At 38.9% G+C, this 14,750-nt stretch overlaps 1 protein-coding gene across 1 annotated transcript; it reads left to right on the forward strand.

The window, feature by feature from the left end:
* Positions 1-1,603: 1,603 nt before the first annotated feature.
* On the forward strand, positions 1,604-14,462 carry tmem121aa (transmembrane protein 121Aa). The gene is made up of 2 exons (XM_081721909.1): positions 1,604-1,792; positions 11,771-14,462. Exon 2 carries the CDS (start codon positions 12,409-12,411, stop codon positions 13,357-13,359), a length of 951 nt encoding a protein of 316 aa, XP_081578035.1. The 5' UTR covers positions 1,604-1,792; positions 11,771-12,408; the 3' UTR covers positions 13,360-14,462.
* Positions 14,463-14,750: the final 288 nt, after the last annotated feature.

The raw sequence follows: 14,750 nt of genomic DNA on the forward strand, positions 1-14,750 counted from the left end.
GTCAAGAAAAAATGGATGAGTAATAATAGAAGATGTCATGCACATTTTGTGCATTTTGTGAACTCGCCATCACTTCACAGATTTTCAGTATGGCCATAATTCACATTTCCGTGTGGCATTACTATTATTCATAGATCAAACAATGTGAAGAACCAAATCTTGTTGTACTTAAAAGAGTAATATGACATGAATATGATATGTAATATGAATATAAGAAAGGGAAAGAAGCAATAAACACTTTACAAATTAAGCAAATATCAAAATGTGTCTTGTCTGAGTATTAGATTCTTACTAGTCCATGTATTTTGAATCATGATATTTGAATCTAAAATAAAAGTAGCGCTCTAACTAACCTACTCTCTGTCAGGCTGGTGCTAGAAAGGTTTACTTTATTAATGCCTTTGGCTGCACCATCAAATTATCCGACTTAATCTATAGTCCATACCAACGCAAACAGCTGCATAGTTACATAAACTTCTCAGACAATGGAGACGCTATAGCAAATTCAAAGAAAACGTTAACGTCTGTGCACACGCACCGCTGCTAATTGGTTTGCCCGAGTTGCGGGCAAGGCTAATGAGAGGGAGAGCGCAAGCGCCGGGCTGCTGTAGAGCTGCCAGCGGAGGGAAGCAGAGCATATAAAATCGGAGTGAAATTTAATTAAATCTACATGTCAGACCGTGCCCTAAATGACGCTTCATTGAGTCAAACAGCAGCCACAACGGCTTCCAATAAATGTCTGCTCAAACAGGGCCAACAGAATCGAGATACTGGGCTCATGTGTTTTTCCCTTGCACAATTCCATGTCGTATTTGGATACTCCATGCACAACTTTTACCCGAATAACAACCATCAGTATAGATAATTGGAGAGTTGGGGGTTTGTGGAATTCTACACAGAACATATTGCACTCAGTGGTTCTATAATGACTCCAGCCATGCAAAGGGAAGAGCCACAGGGATCGTAACAACGTGCGATTGGAGGGAGATGAAACCAATGTGCACTGTATTTTTCATTTAGAAGATGTGTCATCGGGTTTATATGATGAAAGTAAATATTCTTGGTGCTATCTCAGCTAAATAACAGATTTAATGTGTATGTAAATCATAATACGATGTTCACACACAGTATTGGTATATTAACTAACACTGTACATAAGTTTTTTTGCCTTTATGTCAAAGCGGGGAACAAATAGGCTGTACGTGAAACTAATTGGAGCCTTCTTTGGTGTAATCGCTGCCCTGCCAGTGTCCCCAATTTCGAAGAGAAATGGACTCTAACTGCGAGAAACTGATTAACATTCCTGGCTATCTCAGTTCACACACAAGCGCACTTTCTTTCTGACACACATACGCGCGCGCGCTCATACAAACGACTATTGACGAATTTTTTCCAGTTAGATTTTGCACTGACCATTGCAAAGGGCGGGGAGGTTTCTCGACCTAAGCAAATTGCCAATAAATTATGCTCCCAGCTAAGGGGAGGGGGAGGGGATATTGAAATACTGAATCAGGAGAGGAGTGGATGGGAGGGTGGGAGGAGAGAGAGAGAGAGAGAGATACGAGCGTAGTTTGGACTGGTGAAGACCGGTCGGCGTGTTACTTGCGTTTTTATTTTAAACGTGGTGGTCAAAGGTTTAACTAATTTTAGAGAAGTATTTTTCTTGTGGTTACGTAACGCGTCGGTATTTAGACCTCATCTACTCCTCATGCAGACATGCGGATTAAATAACCCTGAAAGCGTCAATCTTCCGTCAAAACGGATCAGCTCCCTGGATATCGGAATCAGCGAGGTACTGTAGTCTATGGTGGATTGCATTTTGTTGCAGGAGGGTTCCTGGCAGATTTGTGAATTACCCAGTGTCATGAACTACACCGAACACAGTTATGTCCTGCTTAAACTGGAAGCGTGAAACGTGTTGTGCTTTAAATAAAAAAAAAAAAATTAAAGAGTGGTTCCAATGTGGTAATAATGTATATTTAGACTTTCACACTAAATATTCATACATACAGAAGTGTCAGATTAGGTATGAGCCCTGCAGTTACCAAATCTTTATCAAATTATCCTTCTCTGAACTGCTTTGAGTTCCGTAATTGTCTACGTCTAGATAAAAATGAAAACGAACCTTGCATACTCGAGAGAGCCCGCTTTTGTCTTGGGCTACTGTTAATATTTATTCCACTGGAGGCGTGGTCCGAGCCTTGTCAGGATATGTCATTAGTAACATTTTGGAAGTATCGGTCAACCTTTGTCTGAGCATGAATTCAGAGCGGCAACTAACTAATCCCGCAGGGTTTTTTTTTTTTGGTGACACTCCTTTTCTTGTGGCTGCGCTGGATTTTAACACTCCATGACCATTTAAGCGTTCAGTTTCATTTGTACGGATTTGAGTTTGTAGTCATTTCCATTTCCACAAACAAGGAAAAAAAACTTCTGTGGTGTTGGATCATAGAAGTCTAAAGGGAGACTACAAACATCCATTAAAACTACTGCACTGACGTGCATCCCATAGTCATTTTCAAGCCTACATGCCAGACTGCTGCAGTGAGTGCAAAGATTAGCCAGGTGAAGGAGCCTTCAGGGTCCGCTCTTGAGGACTCAAACACAGACATAAACAATCTGGAAGACCTTCAAGCCCTTTCAGCCTTTGTGTATTTTTTTGTGCCTGACTTGCACTGCCCACCCTCCACCGCTCTGTTAGTCACACACATACAACACTAAAAATGTTAAATTTTATGATTTAAGTGTTGTGATTTGCTGCACACTGAGACATCTTGAAGGAAGGCAAGTTTATTTATACATCACCTTTCAACAGCAATTCAAAGTGCATATATTGAGGCATGTCATTTCTCTTGCTCTGCCTAGATGTAGCTAAGATCATGCTCAACAGTTTGGTATTGCATATAAAATATCATATTTACACTGCCTCCTTGCCTAGCAAGTGATCTGAATTCACACTGAAATTTTCACCACTCACTCCATCTTAATCACAGCATCACTGATACTCTGGTATGTACTCCCTAATTGGAACTGAGCATGGAACTACAACCCACAGGACCTTTCCTAACCTCAGGCTCTCATGTGCATAACGTACCATTTTGAGATACAGGACGGCACTGTCCATTTCCCTGCCAGTTCTTAATCCCTGCTAACTAATTATTTTCACAAAGTCAGTACAGACAGCTGGAGAATGTGCAGTACAGAGATTTGATTTGAGCTGGCTGGACATAGGCCATCTCTCCATGATTGCTTTATGCAGAGCTGAGGACCTCTTGAAGTATGGATACAACACTTACTGAAGCTGTAAAGTCTACTAGGAATTCTGAATACTTGGGGAAACTTTCTACCAGGTGTTTTTTATACATACAACCTTGGCAGGATGCTATATTTTTGAGAGAGCAGAGAAATTATAACAGAATTGTATTGTTTAGACTCAGAAAGTGGAAAAATAGTGTCTGAATTCTTACATGTTGAGCCGGGTTAGTGATAGTGTAAGCAATTTCAAGGGGATGCATGCAAAGATACAGAGATTTGACTACAAGCAAATATTTAGCATCTTAATGTTTTAATACAGTAGTCTTAAAATAGAACTGTTTGGACTTCTTGATCTCACTTTTTTTTCTCTGAATTATTATGGGAGATTAGCTAAGACATCCACCCAACCACCATCACATTGTTCTGTCACACTATGAATTTAACGGTGTCACCCGCCGAAATACAACCTCATTGACACTGGTGCCTCACAATCACTTTCACAACTCTGGCTGTTCTTTATGTATGTGGTATAACATGGTTCCGATAAATGTATATAAAATTGGTCCATATATACATTCATATGCAAAGTTGTATAATATGGTACACTGTATACAGTGTATATCTTCTTTGTCAAAAAACAGTGTTTTGCTGACAAGGCGGCACTTTTCAATCAATCCAAAACAGTTCATCAACACCGTGGCCAAACTGAGCACCCAATTGCAACTGCAACTTATTTCATGGTCTCTGCTATGTAGGCATTTGCTTCTATCACCAACTTCAAATTCCAGTGCTAATGCTTTATCCAACAACAGGTAAGAGAAACATTTTCACAGACAGAAAGCTTTTCATAACAAATATAAAAATATATAACTTGTCATAACAATTAGCAAGTGACTTTACTGGATTTACTTTGCAAAGAACTTTATCACAGTTATACTCAGGATTGTTTTTGCACAGGTAACTGTGAATCACATGCATTGTGTGAATCCTATGCAAAATATCCACATAAGGTTTATTCTGATCTCCTGGAATTGTCTGTCAGTGCACAAGCGGTGTCTTTCACCAACCCACGCAAGAATGTCTGACAATTTTGACCGTGCTGAAAGCGTGATGTAGCCTGAGAGTTCGTTCCCAAGATGACAATAGCTTTAAATGGCACACTTCAATCTAACACACTGTTCTGCTCCAGTGAGTGTGGTGTGCCGGACAAGAATGTTCAATATCGCGTTGTCATTGATCTTGCCATTTAACAACTGACAAAAGAAAGTGGATATCTGAGTTGTCTGTGACTCTACGTATATATGTAGAAGAGAGATATCAGGCTTATGTAAACCTGCCAACAGCAATAAAGACTTAACAGAGTGGAGCTATACCTTGAGTCACCAATGTGCCTCCAACAATGCAAGGGAACGTGGGGGTGGGGGTATAAGAATATGAGAATAGAGTTCATGTAGGGACATTTTTGTGTTCTTATATTTGTTATATTTTTGTTGGTCAGTTCATATAACTGTCACTTCGGTTATAAATTATACTCATACACAACTCTGTTCACAGATTACTGTGCATTCGTGATAATTGTAAATTGATGGCCCAAAAAATTCCATATATGCTAAGGGGCTCACCTGATTTATCCAGAATTGTCTTTAAAATGACATCTATGGGTAAAGAAGAGCAGCTTTTCTGTTTTTGGAGATCAGTAAACAAATCACTGTATCACTATAACAACATCAATAACACAAATAAGAGCCAACGAAGGCAAAGAAAGCGGGAAATAATGTTTTTGTCATTCACATTGCCATTTGACACTGCCAGCCCTAGCAGACATCTTTTACCTGTTCATGGTAAGATACCTAGATGTGCAGCAAGGCATTATGATATTTCTTCCATTTTGGTATTTAAATCACAAGTCAAGAATATATACTCAATATATCATGTTATTTATATGCTGATATATAATTAATACATGATAATTTCATCTATTTATATACTGCTTAAACAGCATATGGCAAACACATAATTTTAGGTAAATTATAAATTAAGCCCGTCAAACATTTACACCAGTAATTAAGAGGAGGCAGCTACTTGAAAATTGACCCTCATTTCCAGCAACCAATTTGGTAATCTTGCAGCCATTGTTGTTTATTCTTCAGCTCCTTTGAACCTCTCAGTTCTTCTGGATTTCCTTAACCCCACTGCACTCTGCTAGCTGCAAACTGCATGTCATTCTTAGCCAGAGTTGCCACAAAGAAAAGAGGAGAGGATACACTCTGCCCTTCCTCACTGCAACACACTGGAAACAGCAGTGTCACACAGAGATAAAACATCTTATAGACGTGAGATGACTCGAAACACCGAGCTTGTTATACCTTAGCTTCTGCGATTCTTTCTGCCAAGTACGACCAAGAACACTAAAAGCAGAGTGAGGTGCTGTGATAGAGCAAGTGAAAGAGATGAGAGAGGACAAATACCTCCCATAAGCAATTGCCTCTGGGCTTCACCTCCCACCAAGGTCTGATTCTTTTGGCAAAATGCATAGGATGAACGAGCTTGTAGAGGGGGCATAGCATTACAATAGAGGAAATTAAAACATAAATCCTCACAGTGAGTGCATGCCTGCATGATGATGTCTGGAAATTGAATTTAGGAGGGATCTTGACTGTGTGACTGTGCAGATTCTGAGGTTTAGAACACAAGAGCAATGAAGTGCAACGCATCTCAAATTAGAATGTAGTGCCAAGCTACAAACATTGTTATATCTCTCATGTTCTTCAGACAGAGGCGTGATCAAACAGGGCCCATTTCAACCAGGGCTAAAATCTACTCAAAGGTCAGAAGTTGTGAGGAGGGCTGAATGAGAGAATGGGGAAAGGCTACCTGCACAAGAGTTGTTGCTGACTGCCTTTCACTCCTGTCAGAACAAGAAAGCTCTGATCCCAGCTGACCTCTAAAAACACTGGTAAAAAGCTTCTGAAAAAGAAGTTTAAAGGGCAGGCAAAAGTTGCACAGAGACAAAGAAACCCTGAAGATTTGAAGGAAGTTGAAAGTCTTGAGCCAGAGACATGGCAAAGAACTTGATATTAAAGAGAAGAGCTGAGTGGAGTCAGCCCAAATAACGGTCACTGACAAAGGTGCAAAAAGAGGGATGGAAAAAGGAAAAGAGGGAGAACAGAAAAGACTAGGGTAGGTACAGGGTAGGAAAGTTAAGTCTGAGGATAAAAAGGAATGTTCGCTTTCTGAAACATTGAGCCTGCAGCTTTGCTCTTGATGTACCATCAGATCCTGGTTTAGACTCTGACTGTTTATGACTATTTAATATCTGAACAGCAGTCTTTGTGTAGCTATCACTGGAGCTAAAGAAGATCATACAGCATACCTAACATTTCCCCCAGACAGCTTTTTTTCATTACTTTTTTTCTTTTACACCCTGGCAGATATAACTTGACACAGCAGAAAATCAGCATATTAAGCAATGTGCATGCTATTGTCAGTGTTTTCTGGTTTCTTTGGCAGTGCTGTGTTCAAAGAAGTAAGTCAATAGGTTATCAGATGCAGAATAAATTGGGATGCATAGTCATTTTGTAACAACACCCCATAAATTTAAATACTGTGATTGACAAGCCACTAGAAGGACCAAGCAAAATGTACTATTGCTCAAGGAGAACCTAAATTTTGGAAGATCTAGATCAAATTAATAAATAACAATTTTATGATCTTAATCTTACTTTTTAATACTTTTTAATCTTACATGCACCTCTTTTTTTGGGGGGAAAAAAAGCTTTTTTGCCCAGTTAAGACACTGTGACAGTGGTACTTCCCTTTCAAATGTTAGCAGTTTCAGTACAATTTCAATTAATTGCAGTGCTTCATGAACCGGTGCTGTCTTAAGGTAGTGTAAACCACCAATGTTGATTTATTGATCACTGTTACACTGGCAGTGGATAATTTTACAAGCATGTATTGACAATACTTTTTGTAATTTTGTTCGTTGTTGCCAATAAGGTGTTGCATACAGATTTTATCCCTTGAACAATTTGTCAGTGTATCCTGATTTTTCAAGTTTTCTGATTGTTTGACTAATGACTACACAATATGTCAGCAATGAGCAGAAATCAACAACACTGCAATAGCCAAATGTACTGTTGGGTCAAAAATGCACTAGTTCACTTTGCAAAGAGCTCAAAATCTACCTTCTGTTTCACAAAAAAAGCTTGTAAAAGTGCCGTCATTTAGTTTTCAAAGCATGACCAAGTACACTTCTCTTTACAAGTCATCCCATACCAGCTGTTACAAGGACACCTACAGGCTCCATGCAGACTGCCAAGCATGTCTGGCTTGAACCCAACAGGGTCTTACTTTGATGATCTGTCCAGATAAATCTTGCATTGTGAACAGTATTCAGCATTTTTTTTCAGCTGGGAGATTCTGAACCTGCAACAGTCCGACCAGATGATGCTATCTACCTTGAGCTTTCCCTGTTACAATGGCATGCTTAAGAGAATGTATAACTCCCAGCTATAACCGACACACTATGATGTAGCTTTACAGCTGGTCACAGAAGACCATATTTTAAAGCACAGGATGAATGAAGTCAAGGCTGAGAGAGGAAAGTAGTGGTGCTCTGGGCCTAACCCCTGACTGCTTCAATATTTCCCATTTCACATTCATCTGTTGCCTGCTCTTGCCGGTGTGAAAAGCACATTGAGAGCATCAGGATGCATTCTGCCAAGTTGGAGAAGCATTTCAGAAAAACACAGTAGTGTCCAGCAGCTGGGCCAGCCTCCAGAGCTGTAACTGAGGACAAGAGAAGAGCAGCAAACATGCCAGCTCACTGTCAATTAGCATTCCAATTTGTTCTCTCTTTCTTAATTTCTCTCCTCCCCATGCCACCCCCTCTCCGGTCTCTCTCTCTCTCTGGCTTAAAGGATGGGTCTAGGCTACAGGGGAGACAGCATTATGAGTCTTCCTTGCTGAGCTCAGACTGCTCCTGCTGATATAGCTCCATGGGGAGCAGTTGTTCACTGCACAGGCCAGCCCAGGCGAAAATGTTGATATGATTACTGGAGGGGTCCATGGGCTGGGCCAGATTGCCATATGATTCTCCTTTGCTTTATTTCCTTCCATTCGGCTCTGTTTGTTTCATACTGACCTACTCACAGTGTCCCCTTACGCATCCAGTGATATGCACATAGAGCCCAATGTACTTTTGGAGAGAGGGATACAAAACCATGTTTGAAGCCATGCTCATTTCTTTTTAAGGTTTTTCCTATTGTGCCATTCTATGATTTTAATTTAAGGGGATGAATTTGGAGAATAGAGAGAGGTCAGTCAATGAATTGAAGGAGATTTGGATAGACTTTGAGAGCACTCTCCTCAACATCTCATATTGATGGCAGAAGGACTGCTGCAAATTAGACCAGAAGATGGAGTCAAAGGGGTGAAAAAAGGCTGTTGGGCAAAGAATGGAAAAGATGAGATAATGGAATGCTGGACATAAAAAAGATCCCATTAACCATTACAGTGGGAAGTCTCTGAAATTACTGTATTTCATTTTTCTAAAACATGTTGAAACATGTGCATTAGCAACATCTAATTAAAATTCCTAGGCAAAATATAGAATATGTTTATACCCCAGCAGACTTTATAGATCATAATAGGTATCATAAAAGACATTCTTTTTTTCTCAGAATACATTTTTTGAAGTAATATATGATGTTACCAAAACCATTCGAAGATAGCAATATCCTCTGCTTCACAACATCACAAAGACTTTTTGATCCTTCATTATTGAAGGGAACCACAAGTCACGCTCATTATTGTTGTCTTGTATTGAAGATACTGGTATATCTCTCTGAAGAATGCCTGTTACCACAGCAACATGGCCTTCTTGCCCGTTTTCCTAAGTATTAGAAAACACACACACAACCAACCTTTCCTTTCTGGAACTGTGAGTGTGCATATGACAGAGCCAAGAATGTAAGATAGCATTCACATGAACTTCATTTTGCCATTTGTTAAGAATGCATGAGAGAATAAACATTAAACATCAATTACCATACGAATCCATTTTGGTGAGAAGATGAATTTACTTTGTTCTCTTTGGAAATTAATTAAATATCTGTGTGCTGATTAATGCAAATCACCTTGAAATGTAAACAGTTAAAAAAGCTTTCCTCACAAAAAGAGAGAAGAAATAGTTGAATCTGTCTGTGCCTTTGAGTCTGAAATGTACTGAAGTGTATTCAGAAACTCACCCTGATTTACTTCCTTACATAAATGTCATGAGCACATTTTCTACCATACCCAGGTCTAGAGTAGACTGTCCTGCTTGTTTAATGTATTTAGCTCAGTACCATTTCTAATTATTACATAAAATTTAATTTTTACAAAGAGGTTCAGGTTATCATAGTCACATAGTCATATTTTAGTCACTTGGTCACTGATTTTTTTTTTCTCAGAGCATATAAATGAAGAGCTGTATATTAGGAATGAATGCATTGTATAGTATAAAAACTGATTTTTCACATAAGACAATTAAACATTTATCATGCCAAAGCTAATATGTTTTATATGTTGAAAATCTTTTTAAAAATCTTGGCATAATTTATTTGGTTCCATTTTTGTAATGTTTTGTGATGAAAGACTTTGTAAAAATCCAGCTGCAGACAAGGCCCTAGAAGGCGAGACACCCATGATCGTCTTGGCGTTCCTCTAGTATACGTAAATTACTGCATCAATTTTTGGGACCACACTAAGAGATACCTTTCTTACCTTTCTTTATAAAGGACTCAGACACCCAATATATATTTTATTATGTATTGTTTAGGTATGACAGTGTAGTAATCATGCTGTTTTATCCAATTCTGTAGATGGAATGGTTTGAATAAACAGTAGATTGAATCTGCAAGTTCAAAAAGAATTTGCTACCACATGGTGTGTTGCGTCAGTCTTATGAATATGTTGAATAAACTGCAGGGGTTATTTGCTAGCACAGACAGAGGCCTGTCATTGCAATTGCTTAGAGGGGAATGTGCCCTTTGTGTGCATTGATTGGCCTGATGAGCTCGCTTCATTACCTCTCTAGTGCAGATATTTACTAGTACCAATGTGTGTTGCCATTTTAATTAAACGCTTGATTTAAAGCCTCCACTTTGAAACCTTCTCCACAGAGTAAAAGTATGTGCAAGTGTGTGTGTGTGTGTGTGTGTGTAGGTGTGTGTGTGTGTGTGTGTGTGTGTGTGTGTGTGTCAGAGACAGAGAGAAGGAAAGGGAGAGTTGTTGGTATGTGTATGTATCTTGAGTGCAGCAGTCCTTTTTTGCCAGTACCTCTATCAGTTAGCAGTATGCCTATTCATCTGTATCCAGATAATGATTTACAGAGTGTGACAAAACAAATTCATTTTCTCTGACATAAAAATCAATCATTCGCTGAGACATATAGAATTTCCTCTGGAACTTTTTCATCCTGTACATCAAATTTCATAAGTGGAGACACCAGATTGCGACATACCTTTCAATAACCATCACTTTCTCACCAGCCAGGAAAAACACTACAGCGGCTTGCCACTATCACAATAAAATTCGTTTAGACCTAAAAATTACTGTACAGAATTTACAGAAGTGGAAGTAAAATGGTATATTAGATATTTGAGTAAGGTGATTTTTATGATAACGATAATTATTGATAATAAATAATAATTATTTTAGGTACATCAGGAAAGTACAGAACAGTTGGTGTTGATTTTAGGTTGCATTTCCATGGAGTGATTCAAAGGCATGAAGCCGATGTAAGTGAATCCATTACTTTGCATACATTTTATGAAACAAATTGACTTTGGCAACAACATTGAAAACATCATGCACACTCAGTTCCCAAGTTAAATTTTGGTCATTGTCTTTCAGTCCATGTTACCTCTCACAATTATATTCAGTGCAGAGTCTCACTCTCCTGCTCAGTGAATAATCTCACATCTCTCAGAAATCCAAGGGTCCCCCACTGCTTTCAGCTCATCATCACTTCTTAATAGAAGTGGTTGCTATGGAACCTACCGGCTCTGAGCTTGAGGAGAGCATTAGGTGGAGATATTCCTGTAACAAACTATCAGACAGTCCTATATCAGCCTTTGTTATCTATGCACATGCATTAGGCACTAGTATTCTACTGCTGCTGAAATACAGCCTAACCAACCTCAGAGGAAAATTTCATTTGTTAAAATATTCATCTTTACGTTGTTGAATTGATAGTCATGAAGTCATGAATTAATATGTAGTTAGAAAAACTTGGTGTTACACTGCACCACTTATTCATGATAGTAACCTGTAAATGTTCATATGCTGGTATTTTTTTAAATGTTAATATAAATGTTGTGTACTTGACATATTTTCCCGATGAGAAAACTTAAATATAGAGGCACAGAAAGGCTTTACTTGATTAAACCACATCACAACACTGACACCTAATGTTTTACTTCTAAAGTGCACCACAAACTTCTGACTTATCAACTTCTCTTATTCACAGAATTTTTGTACCAGCAAATCCAAAAAAGAGCCTGCAGCTTCCTCACCAGGCCCCACCACGAACTGGACCACTTTTCATCTAGAGTCAGCAGCAGAACAGATGAAGCAGATTCCATCTATTGAGTTCTAGTGCATTCTGCTCACTTTAAAGCTAACTGTTCCAGAGTGGCCTCTGGGGCCTGCATACTCAACCATGCTGCTTTTCTGGGTCAGATGACACAAATGAATGAGTGTATGTCTGTCAGGCGAGCAGCAAAAAGACACTGCAACTCATCTCATCTGAAGATACATGTGTGCAGATATTCTACCACACAACCCCAGAGGCAAGGATGGATCCAAAAGGCTCAGCAATGGTGGTTAGGAGCTGCATAAAGCCATGAAAACACAGAAGGACTGAAAGAACACTACAGACTCAATGGAATTTCACTGAAAGTACATGTTTGCCACTGCATCACATAGATTTACCAATTTTTACTCACATTAATGACCCGCATTAATGGAGGTCTAGACCTTTCTAAACATGAAATAACATTCTAGCTATTTTGGGGGTTTTTATCAGGAATACCATTCCTGTTTATTCCTTTTTTATTTTAATTAAGTGAACTGAGGGATTGAAGTGAGAGCAGAGGGACCCTCACCATGGTTCTGCCACCCCCTGACAAACGTCATGTTTGTCTAACCACCATTGTTATCATGACCAGCATGGCTTTTATGGATGCCTATCTGGTGGAGCAGAACCAGGGTCCACGTAAAATCGGTGTTTGCATCATTGTCCTGGTAGGGGACATCTGCTTCCTCATAGTTTTACGTTATGTTGCTGTGTGGGTGGGGGCTGAAGTTAGGACTGCAAAGCGTGGCTATGCCATGATCCTCTGGTTCCTTTATATCTTTGTTCTGGAGATCAAACTCTATTTTGTCTTCCAGAACTACAAGACTGACCGCAAAAGTCTGGAAACTGTCGCTCGAAAAGCTTTGACTTTGTTGCTTTCAGTTTGTGTTCCAGGGCTCTATCTTGTCCTAGTGGCCTTGGACAGCATGGAATATGTGAGAACTTTCCGGAAAAAGGAAGACATGCGAGGTCGATTGTTCTGGGTGGCACTTGACCTTCTGGATGTGTTGGATATCCAGGCCAACCTGTGGGAGCCACAGCGAACAGGATTGCCAATCTGGGCTGAGGGACTCATGTTCTTCTATTGTTACATCCTGCTGCTGATTCTACCATGTGTGTCTCTAAGTGAGATCAGTGTACAAGGTGAGCATGTCTCACCACAGAAGATGATGCTCTACCCTGTGCTCAGCCTGGTCACCATTAACATTGTTACTATTCTAATTCGTGGAGTCAACATGGTGCTGTTCCAGGACAGCCGAGTTTCCACCATATTCATTGGGAAGAATGTGGTGGCAATAGCCACCAAGGCATGCACATTTCTGGAGTACCGCCGCCAAGTAAAGGAGTTCTCACCACAAGATCCTGCAGGCATTGCTATGGAGATCCAGCAAAACTCAGTACCACATAACCAAACTCTGCCAAATGCTACAACAAGTCTGCCTGAAGAGCTATCACCTCCTCGTGAGGTCATAGACACATAACCAAAGCTTACACAGACATCAAGTCAACATCTTAGATTGTCTATGAATTTGGTCTTTAAAGGGGATGAAACAAATCATTTCTGTCCAGGACAGGGTATGGAATTCCTCCTTTATGTGACTCCTTGAACCAGACAACCTGAAGTTTCACACTGATGTTCAATTTTTAAAAGAGTATTTTTATCTTTCTGCCCTAAACTGAATTTCCAAGGCAATACATGCTGAATGCTAATTTGCCACCAAAAAATGACATGACTATTTATAATTTATGGGGTATTTTGTCATTTTAAGAAGTTGTTACATGTTGAATGATTTTTTTAGTAAAACTGCAGCTGCATTGGAGTACAAAAGGAGTAAAGGAGTATATATGTTATCATGAAAAGACGATTGGTATAAGGTAAAATGAGAAATATGTGTTTGGTTGAACATACAGCTGCAATAACTTTGTTAAACATGTTAATGCTTGTTACCTCACTCTTAAAAAGAGTTCAGAAAGTTTTTTTAAGAGTGTCGTTGTGGGTACACTGATATAAATATGGGAAACCTTTCTGGCTCCTGAAACATTCCTTGCAATGCTTTGCTGTTTGAGGAACCATAATAATGCTATTAATAATATTTATCCAGGGTCTACAGGTTGTGATGGATAGAAATTAGGAAACCTTTTTGTGACAGTTCGAACCATGTCTTGATTCCAGTACCTCTATGGTCCTGTACTACATATTCAATTTACTACATATTCAAACAATCCTCATCATGGTTTTGCCTCCAAGGTTATGTATTAATGAAGTTTGTGTGTTTTATTTACATGAATTTTCAAGACAGAAATGTCCTGACTGTGCAGAAGAAACAGAGAAAAGCAGTAGTAACATAACCTAGAATGACAGAAAGTGCTTTTTACAAAAGCTGCTTACCTTTTAATTAAAAGAGGTTAAGGTACAGGTATGGAATTCTTACTAGATATAGGTATTTACATGTATATAAAATACATATATAACATGTATAAATCCATGTCCTGAAAATTCACAAAATCAAGCATACATTGTTTTTTGTTTTTTTGTTTTTGTTTTGTGTATGTGTGTGTGTGTGTGTGTGTGTGTGTGTGTGTGTGTCTGTGTGTGTGTGTGAGAGAGAGAGAGAGAGAGAGAGAGAGAAGGGAATTTTTAGGCTCAGTAAGGAAATCTAAACATTTTTCATCAATATCAGAAACAGTGCAATATTTATTTATTTATTTATCTATCATTAATGTTACACATGTTACACATCAACTGTGACAAAATTATTATTAAATGCATTTTAAAAATGCCTGAATTTGGTGTTTTGACTTATGATGATATGCTTCATAAATAGAAAATGGATTAATCAGATATGGGAATATAATATTTCCTTAGTCGAAA

Source organism: Electrophorus electricus, chromosome 10, assembly GCF_041902795.1.
Source record: "Electrophorus electricus isolate QZ-2024a chromosome 10, ASM4190279v1, whole genome shotgun sequence".
In the NCBI taxonomy this organism is placed as follows: Eukaryota; Metazoa; Chordata; class Actinopteri; order Gymnotiformes; family Gymnotidae; genus Electrophorus; species Electrophorus electricus.

Coding starts and splice junctions, on each gene's coding strand:
- tmem121aa (XM_081721909.1), top strand. CDS start 12,409: ATGGTTCTGCCACCCCCTGACAAACGTCATGTTTGTCTAACCACCATT.